Source organism: Petaurus breviceps, unplaced genomic scaffold, assembly GCF_028583685.1.
Source record: "Petaurus breviceps papuanus isolate PSGF00001 unplaced genomic scaffold, PetGlider_PUasm1.0 523, whole genome shotgun sequence".
Lineage (NCBI taxonomy): Eukaryota > Metazoa > Chordata > Mammalia > Diprotodontia > Petauridae > Petaurus > Petaurus breviceps.
In genome coordinates, this window is record NW_027186356.1 from 235,261 (window position 1) to 253,182 (window position 17,922).

Consider the following 17,922-nt stretch of genomic DNA (forward strand, 5'->3'; position numbering starts at 1 on the left):
GTCCTGTGGGAGGCCAGTGGTGGGGGGCCAGAGGCAAATGGTTAATGGTATACTTAGAACAGTTCGAGGGCTAGCAGGGCCCCTTAGCAGGTGCTGGTGGATCCTAAATGGGCAGAGGTCCCCCCATGCCCATCCCACCTCCCAGACTAGGGAGACTTCTTTAATGCCCTAAGACCCAAGAGGATGGAGGTTGGGTGGAGCCGTACAGCTGGGAGGCATTGGCTGCTTAAAGAGGAGCCTGGATGGGGGGCCAGGGTCCCATGATGCTGAAGGGGCTGGGAGGAGGGTGTCCAGTCATTTGAAGCTTCTGGCTCAGGAGTGATCTCTTCACTTATTCTTCTGGGGGTGAATCATGCCTGCCTTGGTTGCTGGAGGAGGAGGGGACACAGGTAAGACTTTGGGAGAGGGAATAATCTGTGATAGGGGTGCTAAATAAAGACTGAAATCTTTACCCCCAAAATCACAAGTCAAACAGGAAAAAAGGGACCTGCCACCCCCAGTACCAAAACTGGAGAACTGGTCCCATTGGTGCCCAGTACCCTCAGATCAAATGGTAACCCCCCCATCTTTGACACCCAGGGCTCATCCCCAAAGGGCTGGTCCATCCTGACTCCCCAACACATGCAACAGTGCTTGGGATGGGATAGACTTCTCATTCCTTCTCTGGCTCAGAGCTGCCACCAGGAGAGCCTGGAGGTGGAGGGGCCCTCCACGCCCACCCCCCACCCCCTACCATCGATTAAATGCTCAGAGCAGGAAAAAAGCAGGAAATGAGTTGCCCAAGGACACAGAATGAGTTAGCTGAGACAAGAAGCAATCCTCCTGATGCCCAGGCCAGGCCCCTTCCTTCCTGTGCCACAAATCTTCTTTTCGTGAATTCCCTCCACCCCCCATATCCTGGCCATGACACCCTTGGCATGGGGTGGGCAAGGTAAGTTACATACGGAGACTCTGGAGGGAGCTGAGGAGCCACCTGGGAGGTCAGCACCGTCCGACTGTTAGCCAAGGCCTGGAGGACTGGATCCCGAGAGCATGACAGAGACAGAGACAGGTAGAGACAGAGACAGTAAGGAGGTGCAAGCAGAAGCACAGGCCGGACAGAGTGTCCAAGCAAGAGGCCAAAGGCGTTGGGGGAGAAGGAATGGCAAAGGGGCTCACCTTCCCGGGTCAGATGGGCTGCTGTGTCTAGGGCTCGTCCACTCAGCTCTGTCACCAGGCTGTCCATGGAAGCCTGGTGTCTCAGGAAGATGGGGCGGATCAGGCGATGGTACAGGATCTGGGAGCCATTGCAGGCTACTGGAAGCATGCACCATAGCAAGAAGGCACACTGGACGAGGCAGGGGCAAGAGTTGGTGTGGCCCACACAGAACCTTTCACTGCCACCCACCCCCCAACCTCTCCCAAAGGATTCCCTGAGGTCAGAGATCAGATCTCCCCCCACCTATCACAGCTGACTTTTAGATCCTACCCACCCCATCCCTCTACTCTCAGAACAGGAAAAGTCCCCCCCCCCCAATTAGGACCATTGGTTACCTTTCCTGCATAGTAGAAGGGAAACCAGAAAAGGAAGATGTCCGAGAAAAACTCAGCCAAGCCAAATATGCCATATACCACCCAGTAGGTTAACCAGATGGTATCATCATCTTTGTTGGGGCTTTCAATGGCCTTGATGCTGTGGAAAGAGAAAGCAGGGAATGGGTGCCCAGGACCCTGGCCCACCATTCAGGCTTAGATTGTGGGACCTCAACAAAGTAAGGCAAGGGGAAAGTAGCATTAGGGTGGAGGGGACTGAGAGGAAGCAGCTGGGGGGGGGCAGTGTCAAAAGAGTCTTGGGGTTTCTTTTCCCCTATCTACCATCCATCCCTTCCTCTAAAAGCCTAATTCACTCAACATGATTACCTGGTACCCTGCCAGCCCTAACCATTCTACTTAGCTCTGCTGTAGGACACATCTGAGTTATAAGAAACAAGTACTTGGCAGCACAGAGACCTCGGTAGGACTCCCCAAAAGGCAGCCAGCCAGGACTGGTCCTCTTCTCTGAATAGCCTACGAGACTGATCAGCCTGCTGTCTCCTGGACTCCTTGAGAGCAAGGGCCCCTGTTCTTCCTCCTCCCCCTTGCCCAATGCACCCACTCCAGGGCAGTTTCTAATCTGCTACTGGCAGATCAGTCTTCTGGGTTAAGGACCCTCTGGGGGAACTCACGGAGTCTCAACCAGCCCGACTAGCCAAGGGCTAGTCCAAGCCAGGGATCCCACTTACGAGGCATATGCTGGGTAGATGAATCCGATGAGATTGCAGAGGAGGGAGGCACCATAGCCAAAGATGAGATAGAGGGCCACGAAAGCAATGGAACCTGCAGGGAAGGAAGAGGAGGAGAGTGAGGGGGAGGGGACCAGAGGACTTTCACTGAGAGTTCTATCTCCCCAGCCTTCCCACCACACGAGGAATACTGGGTTCAGAACCCAGCTCTGTGACTCACTCACTCAGGCCAGGCACTACTACCCCCTCTCACAACACCTCCCCTGGCCCTCGATGCCTTATCTTTAAAATGAGAGAATCAGGCTCTGTGAACTTGAAGGGTCTTCTCTGACATTCAAAGGTCTCAGGGTCTCACCAGCTCCACCCTTGTGTTTCACAGGCCTTTCCTCCCAGCTCTGACACTGTCAGAGTCTGCTGGGCAGTTCCTAAGCCCCGTTAATGGAAGCAGTGTTCAAACACATAAACTCTCTGTTGATGCTCTCTCATGGTGTGTGGGTGACCCTGGGTCTTTGGAAGGCCAGGCCAGCTGAATACGATGTCTGGCAGATTCTTCCAAGCTGAAGAGGTTCCAGGTACTGTCCTGATGCCAAGCTAAATCTGCCCAAGGACCAGCCAATACACCTCATCAGGTTTGGCAGCCTGTGGGACACAGCAGAATCACAAAATGGCCCTCCCCAATCCTGTGTGACCACGGCAGAAAACGGAGGATTCCTAAGAATCAGTTTTTAGACCATCTATAAATATTAACCTAACTACTGGTGACCTCCAGGAGAGATCCTTGTTCAATGACCAACAGAATCAGAGGGACTGAATCTTGTCAGTATCAACATTCTCATCTATTCGCCCAGCACAGATCTTAGATTCACAATTTTTGTACGTTGCCTGTCCCATTGGAGTGTAAGGTCCCTGAAGGCAGCGATTACTCTGTTTTCTTTTTTAGCAATCGGGGTTAAGTAACTTGCTCAAGGTTACACGGCCAGTTATTTCTGGGTGTGGTGCTAAGTGTCTGAGCCCGGATTCGATCCCCAGGTCATCCCGACACTGGACACTGGAGCCGGTGCTCTTACTCGCTGAGCTACCTGGCTGCCCCACTCTCTTGCTGTTTTCTTTATCTCCATCCCTTAGCACAGTGGCACCTAATAGGCTCTTCATAAATGCTCGCTGACTAACTGACCAGAAGATACAAGGACACTGTCACCATCTGGAAAGAAGATTCACAACTTCTTCATGAAGAAACAACTGAAGTAGTTTTACTCTGTCCTCAAAGGCAAAAACTAAATTTTGAATTTTTTTTGTGGAAAATAATTTCACCTTGCCTTGGAGTGGTCAGAAGCAAAAAGAAGACTAAAGAGAAATGCAATTTAAGGGTCATCTGCTCCAAAGGATGAAGGGGCCCAGAAAGCTAGGTGGTGATTTCAGTGTGAAAGCAGGCACAGGGAAAGAGATCAAAAACTGTCAGAGAATATGGTTTAAGATTAAGAGGAAAGACTTCTAGGTTGCTCAGTACCCTTGTACTCATGTCTCATGAGTCCTTCCCCCACCCCCTCAAAAAATGGTATTATTTTTGGGCCCTAGACATGGTGAGCACTACTCGCTAAATCTTATCTAGGAAAGGATCGTTTACCTATGAGGGAGCCTATCCATGGGTCAGCTAGCTAACTGTGTGCAGTCAGGTCATCAAGGATCAAAAGAAATACCAAATGAAAAGGCAACCAAGAAAGATATCGCACTACATGCAGTCACAACAGCTCTAGCCTGATCTGTTAAAATAAGTTATTGATGGCAGAAATGGAGAACTGGAGAGAGGGTAAGACATCAGCGATTCTGATTATCACCCATTCCTTCAAAAGCTCCAGTGGGATAAATAAAGATCTCCTGACCAAAGGGAAAGATTTGGTCACCAGAGACAACTGGTCTAAACTCCTTTGCAGAATACCCTGGAGGAAGAGGATGAACAAGAGGGTAGGGAAGGACAGAAAACAGGTTGGAGGGGAGTTTGGTAGGGAACTAACTGATCATCCCAAAAGGATTTCTAGATGAAACCGGAAGGACAACAAAGGAAGGGAAATGGTACAAATCTCCCAGTGTTTCTCAGTGAGCTATTCATCACCAATGACAGGGGATTTGTTGTTCAGTTGTTTTCAGTGGAGTGGATGGCCATTTCCTTCTCCAGCTCATTTTACAGATGAGGAAACTGAGGCAAACAGGGCGAAGGGACTTAAGCGGGATCACAGAGCCAGTAAGTGTCTGAGGCCAGATTTGAACTCAAGAATGAACTTTTCATTCTGAAAACATTGAAGGATCTATTTTGAAGAAATCTGGAAAGAGGTGGATCCTAAATGACCAGGGGCTGGGGAAAATCTGCAGAGGGTATTTTTGCCCTCTTTTCTCCTCCAACAGAAGGTGAGCTCACTGAGGGCTGGGCCAGTTTTTTATTTTGTTTTTCTTCTTATTTCCAGGGCCTGGCATACACTTAATAAATGCTTGTTGCCTTTAAAAAATCCGCATGAGAATAATCTATGCAATAGCTTTCACGGCCAGGGCGGCCCAGATAAAACTTTTAACAACGGATCCACAAATGCTTTTCTACAGCGGAGATGACGGCTTCCATCCTTGGGTTTACTGTTTGTGGACTATAAATGCTCTGGGCTCAGGAATGCAACGTACAGCTTCCAACACAGCATGGGGGCCTTCCGTGCTTTCGGATTCCTTGATAAATGCAACTACCCAGATAACTGTCTGATCATCAGGTCTGGCTTATTATACTAGGCTAAGGTTCAGCACCATCAGGGAATGATTAGATCAAGAGAACCAGGTAGGAGACCTATGGGAGAAGCATTTTCCAAGGATGGTGAGTCACTGCCGCTCCCCGGCTCCCCGGCTCTCCGGCTCCCCCCTTCCCCCCACATGTTCCAGTTGGTTGGTAGGTGAAAGCTGAAGTTCACTCTAGGCCGTCCTCAATGAGGTCCACAGTCACTGAGTAGGGGAGCATGTAATCAGAGAATGCACCATTCCTACCTTTCCAGTCTCCCTACATCCGCTTCTCCATGAACCAGCTATACTGGCCTCACATGGTGTTCCTTGAACATGACACTTCACCTCCCATCTCCATGCCTTTGCATAGGCTGTTTCCCATACCTGGCACACTCTCCCTCCTAACCACCAACTCTTAAAGAGTTTCTGGCTTCTTCCTTCAGGAGGCCTTTTCTGGTCTCTCCAGCTGATAGTGCCATCCCTTCTAAGATTTTTGTTGCTGTTATGCAGAAGTTTCAGTCTTTGGGACACCATTTGGGGTTTTCTCAACAAAGGTACTGGAGTGGTTTGCTATTTCCTTCTCCAGCTCATTTTACAGATGGGGAAACTGAGGCAGACAGGATTAAGTGACTTGCCCAGGGTCACACAGATAGCAAGTGTCTGAGACTGAGATTTGAACTCAGATCCTAACTCCAAGCCCAGCACTCTCTCCACTGTGCTGCCTAGCTCTAAAGTTACTTTCAATCTACTCTCTATCTTGCAAGTTCTAATTTATAGATTATCTCATTAGAATGCCCCCTGAGGGAAGATATTTAGGAGCATTATAAATTCTTAGCACAGGGTCTGGCACAATGAAATAATAAATGCTTGTTGAATGATTAGGTAGGGATTACAGATGGATCAAGGAGCTGGGCCCTAGATTGAATAGGAAAAAGAAACTAGGGAAGATTCCATTTAGTGACTCTGATAGTGTTTTTAATGATACTTATATTTGCGTGGCATTTTAAACACAGAATCTCATTTGATCCTCACAACAGCCCACAGGGTAGACTTTATTGTTATGCCCATTTCACAGGTGGGGAAACTGAGGCTCAATCTACTCCTTGCTAACTGCACAGTTGGAGGGAAGTACTCATATCCCCAGTGGAATGCAAAAGATCATTGAGGGTAGGGACTATATTCTGCCTTCCTTTCTCCAGTGCCTAAAATGCGCTTGATAAATAATAAATAATATTTGCAAAACACTTTACATACACTCCTCCAAGCCTCATAACAACCCTATGGCAGATGCTCTCATTGTCCACTTTTTGCAGAAGAGGGAACTGAAGCAGCAGGTTCACATGGCTACACAGCTAGTAAATGTCTGAGGAGGAGGCATTGGGTTCAATTCTTCATGCTCATTGGAGATAACTGTGCTGGGACTGGAGTCAGAAAGAACCTAGTTAAAAACTGGGCTCAGTGACTACCTAGCTGTGTGACCCTGGGCAAGTTACCTAACCTCTGACTCAGTTTCCTCATCTCAAACTTATAATTTTAAAAAGGAATTTTAAAAGCTCACAAATAAAAACATGTCCCTCTTTTTGAATACTCTCTGCTTCCTCTGCTAGAGATACTGTGTCTCCATTTCCCCTCTCTACCTGCTCCTCAACAATCTCAATCACTCCTGTGGCTCCGGCTACCATCTCTACGAAGATGATGCCCAGGTCTCTTTCGCTGCATCAAGTCCAAAGTGTTATTTGTGGGTTTTGATAGACTATGGCCCAAGGATGTTGCAAAATGGAATCTTGGGTCTTTTTCTAATATCATTGAACTTTATGTCAAAATGCTGCCAAAAATTAAAGTTTTCCATCTCCCGTGATCCACTAACCAAAAATAGGAAAGTTAGATGGAAATGAAGATCAGGACATGAAGTGGTTATGACACTGATGAATAGATAACTAGGTAATCCTGGATTCCTCAGCTGCAAAATGGCAATCATGATAGTGTCTAGTATTATGGGATCTAATTGTCGTGGGGATCAAAGGAGATCATCATGTTTGTAAAGCGTTCAGTAGGCACTTAATAAATGCTTGTTTCCTTCCCCAGCAACTACAGAAATAGCCCCTCCTGACTCCAGGACCAGTGTTCCTCAAAGGGTGGTGCTAGGAGAAAGAAATCAATCAACGGAGGCTTTCATAAAACCTTTCCATTGCCTAGGCAGCAAAGAATCAGGCCACCCCTTCCTCCCACTTCCCTTCTCCCCAGCAGGGTGGCCTTTTGGCTCCCAGACCCAGAGGAATTAGAGGAAAAAAAGGCCCCTCAGATCCCCTCCCACCCCCAACCCTTCAGATTAAGATTCTCTTAGCCCCAGGGGAAAGGAAATCTCCTTAAATACTAATACCAGAGCTAGTCAAGGGCAGAGGGAGGGGAGAATATAACTAAACCCCTTAGTCTTTACCAATCACCCTTCTCCCAGCAGAGCTGGCTTCCAGGGTGTAAACCCCAAGTCCCACTTAATGCCTTGGTAAGTCACCTTGATAAGCAAACCCAGGGTGGAGGAAGGAGGTCTGAAGAAGCTAAAAGACCAGTGAGGGCCAGACTCAGCCCCGCTGGTCAGTCACAATAGCCACTTTGGTGATGGACCCCAGGCTTTCGGCTCCTACATAGGAAGCCAAAAGGGCAGATTTGGGTCTCTCTTTGCCCAGTGATATGGGCTCAGTACATAAGGGCCATGGTTATGTTAAGATGCCTGACACCCCATAAGATTACCATTTCAAGGTTATAAGGGGTATCAGAGAATGTTAAAGTTGGGAGAGCCCTTAGAACAAAGTCAGAGGTGAGAGAGGTGAGAAGAGTCCTTAGAATCAGTTATTAAAAAGGGTTTCCTGTAGAAGGTAGGATTTTAGTTTGGACTTAAAGGAAGCCAGGGAAGTCATAGGTGAGAGCGTGGGAGAGCATTCCAGGATGGGGGGGGGGGGATGGGCAGAGAAAATGCCCATAGACAGAGATAGAAGAGAAGGAGGTCAATGTCACTGGATCAAAGAGTGTAGCACATGTACATGGAAAAGTTAGGAGGAAGCTAGGTTAGGAAGAGTTTTAAATGCCAACCAATGCCATTCTGTATTTGCTCTTGGAAATAATAGGAAGACACAGGAGTTAATGTGAGTGTGAGGAGGGGGGAGGAGGAAGAAGGTGTGACATGAACTGGATCACTGCTTTAGGAAAATCACTTCAGTGGCTCAAAGAGAAGGAACTTGATTGGGGAGACCCCACTTTCTCCTGGTTCTCCCCTTCCCTCTCTGATCACTTCTGTCTGTTTCTTCCCTCTAACCACAGGCATCCCTCAAGGTTCTCCTTCTATACAACTTGGTGATCTAATCAGCTCCCATGGATTTAATGACCATCTCTATGCTAATGACTCAAATCTCCCTTTCCTGCCCCAATCTCACATCTCCACCTGCCTTTCAGACAACTGGATATCCAGGGGACATCTTCAACTCCATATGTCCAGATTGTGGCAGTCAGGAGAGAAGGGGGCAAATTTGAGAGATGCTGCAGAGGTGAAATCAACAATCCTTGGCAGCAGATTAGATATTGGAGGGGAGTGTGAGAGATAGTGAGGAATCCAGGAGCATAAGGTAATAGGGAAGGTAGGAGAGAGGAGGGTTTGGGGGAAAGAGGATGAGTTCCGTTTTAGACGCACTGAGGGACACCCATGTTTAGAAGGATGATCTGGAAAGGGAATCTAGCAACAAAGAGAAGCAGTGGTCAGATAGGTAGGAGGAGAACCCAGAGAAGATTAATATAAAGAAGAGGGTAAACAACAATGTCTAGGGCTGCAGAGGTTGACCACTGGATTTGGTGGAGAGCAGCTTAAGTGGAACAAGGTTGGAAGCCAGATTGTGAGGGGTTAACAGGAGAGGAGGAGTTTTAGCTACAAAAGGCAGAGAAGATACAGGACAATAGTTATCGGGGTTGGGAGGATCAAGTGAGGGTTTTTTCAGGATAGGGGAGATGTGGGCTTGTTTGTAGCAGACAGAATGGGCAAGTCACTTAGCCTCTAAGGTCCCTTCCACCTCTTCGATCTCTGATCCATTTGAGGATCTGAGGACTAAGACTGGAAGGTCAAGCGCCTGGTCCATGGCCACACAGGTGGGACAGTGAAGAGATTGGTTGGTTGTTGCCGTTTGATATCACTGTGCTAGAGTCAAGTCGCAGTGTGTCCCACTGTGGCTGATCAGACCAATATTCACCAGAGACAGTGAATAAAAAAGAGCGCTGGGTCTGGAGTCAGGGAGCCGAGAGTTCAAATCCAGCCTCAGACACTTAACAGCTGGGCAAGTCATTTAATCTGCCTCTACTTCCTTATCTGTAAAAGGGGACTAATAACAGTACCTACCCTCCTAGAGTTAAGATAGAACTCAAAGTTCAGAGCCCATAAGGGAACTTCAAATAGGGAACTTAAGTCAGAGGGGGAAGGTACTATAAAACAAAGCACCTCCCTCCTATGACAAATGGGGAAATGAAAACCCAGAGGGGGCAAGTTCACCACTCCAAGATCTCAGGTCTGCCACAGGGGCTGGTAGTTGGTCAGACCCCTTCCTCCTCTTCCTCCTCCCCCCTCCAGATTTCCCTCAGGCCCTTCCTCAAAGGCTCCAGTCCTTCCCACTAAGACTGGTTCTTTTCTTTCAAATTTAGAACTAATGTTCTAAGTGCCAAGGAAAACAGTTTGCAGGCAGGTCAGGGCCAGGTGGCCCTCTGGGCCCCAGTCCAGGACCAGCTGGCCTGCTAGTTTCTTTGTGAAATGAAGGCTAGAAAGGCACAGAGACATACAATCAGTTAGGGAGGCGGCCAGTAATATTGACTTAGCTAAAATACACCAGAGACAACAATGTCCTTGCCCTCAGAGAGACTAAGAGGCCTTGCTCCAGGGTTTAACAAATATCAATAAAAATAAACTGACACTTGCATTTCTCACCCAGAATGGTCCCTTAAAGGGAGGCTGGCTCAAGCAGAACCAGTTCCTCTAGAGAGTCTGAAAGACTCATTCCCAGCAAAGAGAATTCTAGAACTCTTAAGACAACAGAAAGGAAGCTACTCGAGGGCAGGGACTGTCTTTAGTTAGGTCTTTGTATCACCAGCACAACACGGGGCACATTTTTCTTGCTGTTTGTGTTCAGTTGTGTGACTCTTCTGCGATCCCACAGACCATGCTATTTGTGAGGTTTTCTAGGCAAAGATACTAGAGTGGTTTGTCATTTCCTTCTCCAGTGGATTAAGGCAAATAGAGGTTAAGTGACTTGCCCAGGGTCACATTGCTAGTGAGTATCTAAGACAGGATTTGAACTCAGGTCTTCCTGACTGAAGGCTCAGTGCTCAATTCGCTGAGCCACCTAGATGCCCTCTTCTTAATGAATGTTAGTTGACCTTAATTTGAATGTCAAGACAGGAGAGGGACCTTAGAAATTAAAGTAACAGAGCTGGAAAGGTCCTTAGAACACAGAATGTCAGGGATGGCAAAAACTCCAGGATCCATCCTTACAATTAAAAATAATGAGTCAGCATTTATTTAGCACTTCAGGTATTTACAAAGTGCTTTAAAAATATGATCTTATTTCATTCTCACAACCACCCTGGGCTGTAGATGCTATTGTTATTATCCCCAATTTTACAGAACAGGAAACTAAGATAGACAAAGCTTAAGTGACTGGCCTGGAGTCTCATAGCTAGTAATGTCTGAGGCCTAACTCAAGGCCTGGCACTCTATCCATCTGGCTGCTGCAGGGATTCTCTTAAGTTAGGGTCTGTGCACTTATTTTTAAAGAATACTTCAATAGGGGCGGCTAAGTGGCACAGTGAATAGAGCACTGGCCCTGGAGTCAGGAGGATCTGAGTTCAAATATGGCCTCAGACACTTAACACACACACACACAAAACTAGCTGTGTAACCTTGGGCAAGTCACTTAACCCCAACTGCCCTACCTTCCCCTCTCCAAAAAAAAAATACTTCAAGATAACTGTCAACATAATTGCTTTCCTTGGTAAACCTATGGTTTTTACTATATATATATTTAAAAACATTGTTCTGAGAAGAGATCCATAAGGTTTCACTAGACAGACTGATTGCCAAAAAGATCCAGAATGGAAAAAGATTAGAGCCCTCTCCCCCCCACTTTAGTTCAATCTCTTCATTTTAGGGAAGGAAAATAAAAAGGCCCCAAGCACTCAACAATTGACTTAATTAAATCTCAGGTATTTGATCTAAATCCTCTCCATTGTCCAGGGTTAGGTACCTGGTAACAGAAGGTTAGGCCTGGGGAATCCACCCTTTTAGTAGAGTGGGCTCTTTCTAAAGAGATTGGTTCCTTTGCAACTGGAATTTAGGAGTTTCATCTGTCGCTGAGCACCTACCCCTTGGAAGTTTCTGTGAGGGGAAAAGAGGCATGAATTCCTGTCCAGAGAGTTTCTGGTCTAACAAGGACGATTATATAGTGCCATAGAAGAGACAAGACTTTGGGTAGAAGGTGGGATTTTAACTAGGCCATGATGGAAGTCAGGAGGCAGGGATGAGGAGGGAGAGCATTCCAGGACCTGTGAAAATGTCCAGAGCCCAGAGGAATAGCAAAGAGGCCAGCCAGGGTCATTGGATCAAACAGTATGCAGGGTTGGATAAGGTATATAGAAACTGGAAAGGGAGGGTCCCAAGGCCGGGATGCCAGGGAGGATGGTATATTTTATTCTGGAAAAAACCAGGTTGCCGCTACAGTTTACAGAGCAGAAAGATGACATAGTCAGACTGGTGCTTTAGGAAAAATCACATCAGAAGATAATTTGAGTGGGGAGAGACTTGTGGCAGGCAGGCCGACCAAGGAGCAGGTTATTACAATAATCCAAGGATTGCAGTGATAGGGCCTGCACCAACATGGTGGCAGTGTTAGAGGAGACAAAGGGGAATCTACAGGCCCTGGCAAACGATTGGACATGGGAGGGTGAGAGATAGTGAGGAATTAAAGATAACCACCCAGGTTGTAATCCTGGGGGACTGGGAGGATGGTGGTGTCCTTAACAGGAATAGGGAAGTTTGGAAGAGGGGAGGTTTTTTTTGGGGGTAGAAAAGATAATGAATTGAGTTCTGGACACGCTGAGCTTGAGGTATCTATTGGACATTTAGTTCAAGATGTCTAATAGGCAGTTGGAGATGTGAGACAGGAGGCCAGCAGAGAGGTTAGGGCTAGCTAAGAAGATCTGAGAATTTACCAGCAAGAGATAATTGAATCCATGGTGGTTGATGAGGCAGGTCACCAAGGGAAACAGTAGAAAAGGAGAAAAGAGGGTTCAGGACAGAACCGTGGGGGATAGCTGCAGCTAACAAATGTGACCTGGATGAAAATCCCAAAAAGAAACCCAGGGGGAAGCCTGTCTTGAGAAGCAGGAGAGAGCGGTGTCCTGCAAAACTAAAGAGAGTGACTACCAGTGTCCAAGGCTGGAGAAAGGTCAAGGAGCATGAGGATTGAGAAAGTGCTGCTGGGATCAGTGGGTCCTTTGGAGGGAGCAGTTTCGGTGGAATGATAAACTCAGAAACCAGACTGTAAGGGATTAAGAGGACAGTGAGAGAAGTGAATGCACCTGTTCCTGACAGCCTTTTCAAGGAGATAGGCTGCAAAAGGGAGGAGAGACAGGGAGCTAGTTAATGAGAGTGATGATCAAGTGAGAGGCTTTTTAGGCTGGGGGAGACATGGGCAGGTATGTAGGCAATAGGGAAGGAGCCAGCAGACAGGGAGAGATTGAAAATAAGTGAGAGTGGGGATGATAGAGGGAGGGGAGGGTAGAAAGGTTGGTCTTGATAAGGAGACCACTACTTCACATGAGATGAAGGTGAAGGAGAAGAGTGGGGCAGGAGGCATCTGAGTCATAGGAGATAAGGAAGGGAGGAGAGGAAGCTCTCCATTTTTTCAGTGAAATATCGGGCAAAGTTCTCAGCTGAGAGGGTGGGGGGAAGGGGAGTTGGGGGAGGTTTGGGGAGGGGAGAGGAGGCAGCATCTCAGCTAGGTTCTGAAGGATGTGTGGGATTGCAACAGCTAGCAATGATCTTCCTTGCTAAAATCTTCTAGGATCAAATATGAAAGGTTCTGTTTGATTTTTAAAGTCTTTATCACCTTGCCTCCTCATATATTTCCCCATTACACTTTACTCTCCTTCCACATGTTTGATGATTATCAATTAGCAATACCTAGCTAGGTGGCACGGTTGATTCTTCCTGAGTTCAAATGTGACCTCAGACACTTACTAGCTGTGTGACCCTGGGTAAGTCACTTCACCCTGCTTGTCTCAGTTTCCTCATCTGCAAAATGAATTGGAGGAGAAATGGCTAACCATTCCAATATTTCCACCATGAAAGCCCCAAATCAGGTCATGAAGAGTCTGACACGATTGAAATGCCTGAACAACAACAAATACTAACTGCACATCTATCTCCCGATTCCCTTCATATTTAGAACACTCTCTCCCACACTTCACCTCTGCCTCCAGTTAGATAGCCCTAGGTGCCAGAACCCAGCCTGGGACTTCTAAGACTCACTTCAAACTCCACCTTCTCCAGGAGGCCCCTCCTGTTCTCCCCTGCTTCGCGTCCCCTCCTTTTTTTTTTTTTGAGGGCAACTGGGGTTAAGTGACTTGCCCATGGTCACACGGCTAGTTTTTGTGTTAAGTGTCTGAGGCCAGATTTGAACTCAGGTCCTCTTGACTCCAGGGCTGGTGCTCTATTCACTGTACCACCTAGCCAGCCCCTGCCCTTCCCTTTTACGTTACCTCCCATTGGCCCTGAATAGTGCTTGTATCTACCTTCTTGTTTGCACGTTGCTTCTTCTGCTGGGATGTGAGCTCCTTAAGGATGGGGATGGTTTTTGCTCTTCCTCAGTTACCAGTGCCTTGTCCTGGGCCTGGCACCAAGAAAGTGCACTAACAAAGGCTTCCTGACTGAATGACTCCACACTGTCCTCATGAAGCAGTGGCTTGAGTTCTCAAAGACTTGTCAATGGAGTGCAAGCTAAGGCAGCTTGTATTAAAGCTGAAAAGCTTGGTGGCTGGCCTGGCCATGTACTGTTAGCTCCTAAAGGCCTCAGAGGAGGGAATGACCACTCCCAACAGCAAACTATGTAAGTATGAATAGGGGAATGCAAAGGCCGGGGGAATCTAGGAAGGCACAGAAAGAGCCCAGGGTTAGGCCTTACGAGGCCTGGGATCTACAAACACTGATTAACATCTACCAAGCACAGTGCTAAGCACTCAGGCTACAAAGGCCAGAAGAATGAAGCAATCTCTCCTCTAGAGACGCCGGCATTCTAGCAGGGTAGGAGACATATACTTGTTGGTTCTTCAATGGAATAAGGGTTGAATTTGAAGTCAGAGGACTTGGGTTCAAATGCTAGTTCTGCTCTGGGTTCTGTTTAACTAACTCAGCAAGTTATCTCATCTTTCTGCATCTCATTTCCACATGAGGAAAAGGAGAAAGGATTAGGTGACCTCTAAGGTATTCTCTAGTTCTGTCTAGGATTCTGTGAAATATGTGCAGAAGCTGGGGGAAGGGGGGAGAAAGAGAGTAAAGGGGGAGGTAATAAAAAGGGGTCATGGGGGTCACTAGGTGGTGCAGTGGATAGAACACCGGCTTTGGAGTCAGAAAGACCTGAGTTCAAATCTGTCCTTGGATGCTTAGTAGCTGTGTGACCCTAGACAAGTCACTTAATCCCAATTGGGGGGGGGGAAGGGTTATGAAGTTTCAGGTCAAAGGTGGTGTTCTTAAAAGAAAGGGATTCTATGTAGCTGAGGGGAGAGTGAATGCCAAGCACGGGAGATAGTCAGGGCAAAAGAGGGGAGATAAGTGGAAGGTCATGGAAGGCCAGTTTGGCTGGACTGTAGGATGCAAGAGGGGGATTAATATATAATGAGGCTAGAGCCAGGTTGTAAAGGGCTTTAAAAGCTAGAGTGGAATACATATGGCATCTCAGGGGTGAGAGAGAGCCCCTGGAGTTTATGAAATAGGTCAGATCTGGGCTAAGGAAAATCACTTTGTCAGCTGTGTGTTGTATGGATTAGAGGGGAGATGGCTCTGAGGCAGGGAGACTGATCAGCAGGCTTTTGCAGTAGTCTTTAGGTAAGGGGTAAAAAGAATTTGAGCTGTATGAGTAGAGAAAGGGCCAGCTTCTAGAAGTGTGGTAGCAATGTTTGAGACTGACTGGATACGTGGGAAGGGTTGAAAGTCAAATTGCCAAATGAGGTCATGACTTTGGGAGATTGGGAGATCCCCCACCAAGCCCCAGATGGGCCCAGGAAACTCCTAAAAGGGTCCCAAGAACAGAGATTGTGGTATCTTTGATAGAAAATGTGAAAAGAGAGCTGGGTTTGGGAGGAAAAAGAAAGTTCTGTTCTGGATGGGTTGTGTTTGGGATGTCTATGGGACATTCAGTCTGAAATGGCCAATACACAGTTCATGGCAGTCACTGAGATCACACAGAGCGTATATTATCAAGAGAAAGTGGTTCAGGACAGAGCCTTGGAAGGATACACACAATTAGTGAACAGGACATGAATAATGTGATACAGCAAAAAAAATCTGAGAAGGTTTGGTCAGACAGGTAGGAGAACCAGGATGGGGACTGGCATCACAGAAATCCAAAGAGGGGAGACCAACAGGGGCTCAAGACAACAGGTTCAAATGCAGCAAAGAGGCCAGAAAGGATGAGGGCTAAGAAAAGAGCCTCAGATTTGGCAGTCAGAAGATGGGTGCTAAACTCTGCACTGAGAAGTTTCAGTTGGTTGACTGGGCAGAAGTCAGATTGCAAAGGATTGTGGATAAAGAAGAGAGCCATGAAGGCAAGGAACTGGAGAAAAAAGAGGTGAGAATGGGGGGTGATGTCAAGGAGGGCTTAAATAAAGAGAAGGAAGAGGAAAATCATGCCAATGGTCTCAATTTTCTCAGAAATGTAAGAAGCAAGGTCTTCGCCTAAGAGGTTGGGGAAGGAGTGTTTAAGCTTGAGGAAAGAAGATCGTAGTTTCTAACAGCTTCTAGGGGGAGTGAGATAGTGACTTTCGCCTGGTTGCAGAATTGTCCTGCTGACTTGAGGGTATGGCCTTCACTCTGTGGCGTACAGTTGGGAACAGGTTGACCTCAGTGTCTTGGGGTACTGAAAAGAGTATGGAGGATTGGAGTGAATAAGGCCTGGGTTCAAATGCCCTCTTGGCCACTTGCTAAAAGGGTGACTGCAGGCAAGCCACACTGAGCTTCACTTTCCTCATCTGTGAAATGGGAATAATAATAGCATCTGTCTCACTGCAGGCAGAAGTTCAAATGGGAAATAATAAATATAATGAAGCACTTTAAAAATCTTGCTACAGAGAACAAGGTTTCCAAGTGCCTTTACATACTCAAGACCTACAACAACCCAGGTAAGTGGGTGCAGCTATAGCCCTCATTTTATAGAAAAAGACCCTCAGAGAGGTGAGCACAGCTGGCCACAATTAATAAGTATCCAGGGCAGCAACTGTGCTCTACCCACGATAACTTGCTCATCTATTGCAATTATCATTGACATTGTTCTCAGCTGAGGGAGTTGGGTAATCATGAATAAGATATTTCACTTTCCTGGGTCTCAGTCTTCTCTGAAAACTGGGGAGATGGTGAGGGGAAGGCATTGGGCTATGCTCCATTTAATTCAACAAACTGCCCTCATGGAGCTTCCATCCTACTAGAGGAAGAAACCTGTAGAGATAAGGAAATGCAAGGTAATATGGTCTCTTCTAGGGCGGCAAGGTGGGTACTGAGCCTGGAGTCAGGAAGACCTGAGTTCAAATTTGACCTCAAACATTTACTAGCAATGAGACACTCCCTGAGCAAGTCACTTAATGGCTTCCTCATTTGTAAAATGGGCTGGAGAAGGAAATGGTAAACCATTCAGGCATCTTTGCCAAGAAAACCCCAAATGGAGGTCTCTTTGGGCTCTAACAATCTATGAATTGATACGTAACAAGTAGCTAGCATGTATACAGTTTTAAAGTTTACACAGTATTTACAGACGTCAATCCTCATAACAACCCTGCTATTAACATCTCCATTTTACAGATGAGGGAACTGAGGCAGACAGAGGTTAAATGACTTGCCCAAGGTCACACAGTTAAGTGTCTGATACCAGATTCAAACTCGGGTCTTCTTGACGTCCCATGCTAGCTCCACCCTGCCACTACAGAGAAGCTTATTGAGAGCTTTACAAATTTAACTGAAATCAGGGTCAGTCAGGAGTACACTAAGTATCTGAGGCACCAGGAGGAAGAGAATACTGGAAGTGCTCCCCGAAGCTTGTATGAACTGGAATTACCCTTACCCTTGACCCACAGGATGCTCAGTCGGAGATCAAACTTGAACTCCCTGGCCCTGCCTCCCAGGCTGAGCTTTGGCCCCTAGGGCTGTCTGCCAGTGCCTAGCACAAAAGCAGGAGAACCATTCCGTGCTCTGTCCCACGCAGCCAGCCACCTCCTCCCCCTTGCCCCAGAGCAGACCAAGCAACTGGAAGGACCAGAAACAGATAATCTGGGGATCTCCCTAGAAGAAGGCCCCAACCAAGGAGAGAGAGCCTGGCCTCAGGCTTAGTAGACCTATGGTTGCCTGGGCCACACTTTCAACATGGCCTCTCTCACAACGTGCCTGGCACAGCATTTTCAAAGTCCAAAAGCCGGGGCATATCAAAGGGCAAGATGATGTAATACTCCTCCCCCACTGTAAGGGTTATGGGATTTAAAGATCTCCCATGCCCCATGGACGTGCTGACATAGCAGAGCAAGAGAAAGCGGTCCTGCGGTTTTCTGAGCCGAGCTAGCGGTCCTGCGGTTTTCTGAGCCGAGCTAGCGGTCCTGCGGTTTGCTGATGTAGCAGGAAGGG

General features: G+C 47.3%; 1 protein-coding gene across 1 annotated transcript in view; it reads right to left on the minus strand.

Moving 5' to 3' along the window:
* Positions 1–41: 41 nt before the first annotated feature.
* The window catches only part of REEP6 (receptor accessory protein 6), a 20,111-nt gene continuing 2,230 nt past the window's right edge, over positions 42–17,922 (minus strand). The window contains exons 2-5 of the mRNA XM_069101988.1: positions 2,262–2,355; positions 1,534–1,672; positions 1,159–1,327; positions 42–368 (exon numbers count right to left, since the gene is read on the minus strand). Of these exons, the coding sequence (XP_068958089.1) occupies positions 328–368; positions 1,159–1,327; positions 1,534–1,672; positions 2,262–2,355 (443 nt within the window). The 3' untranslated portion in view covers positions 42–327. The remainder of the gene's footprint in view (positions 369–1,158; positions 1,328–1,533; positions 1,673–2,261; positions 2,356–17,922) is intronic.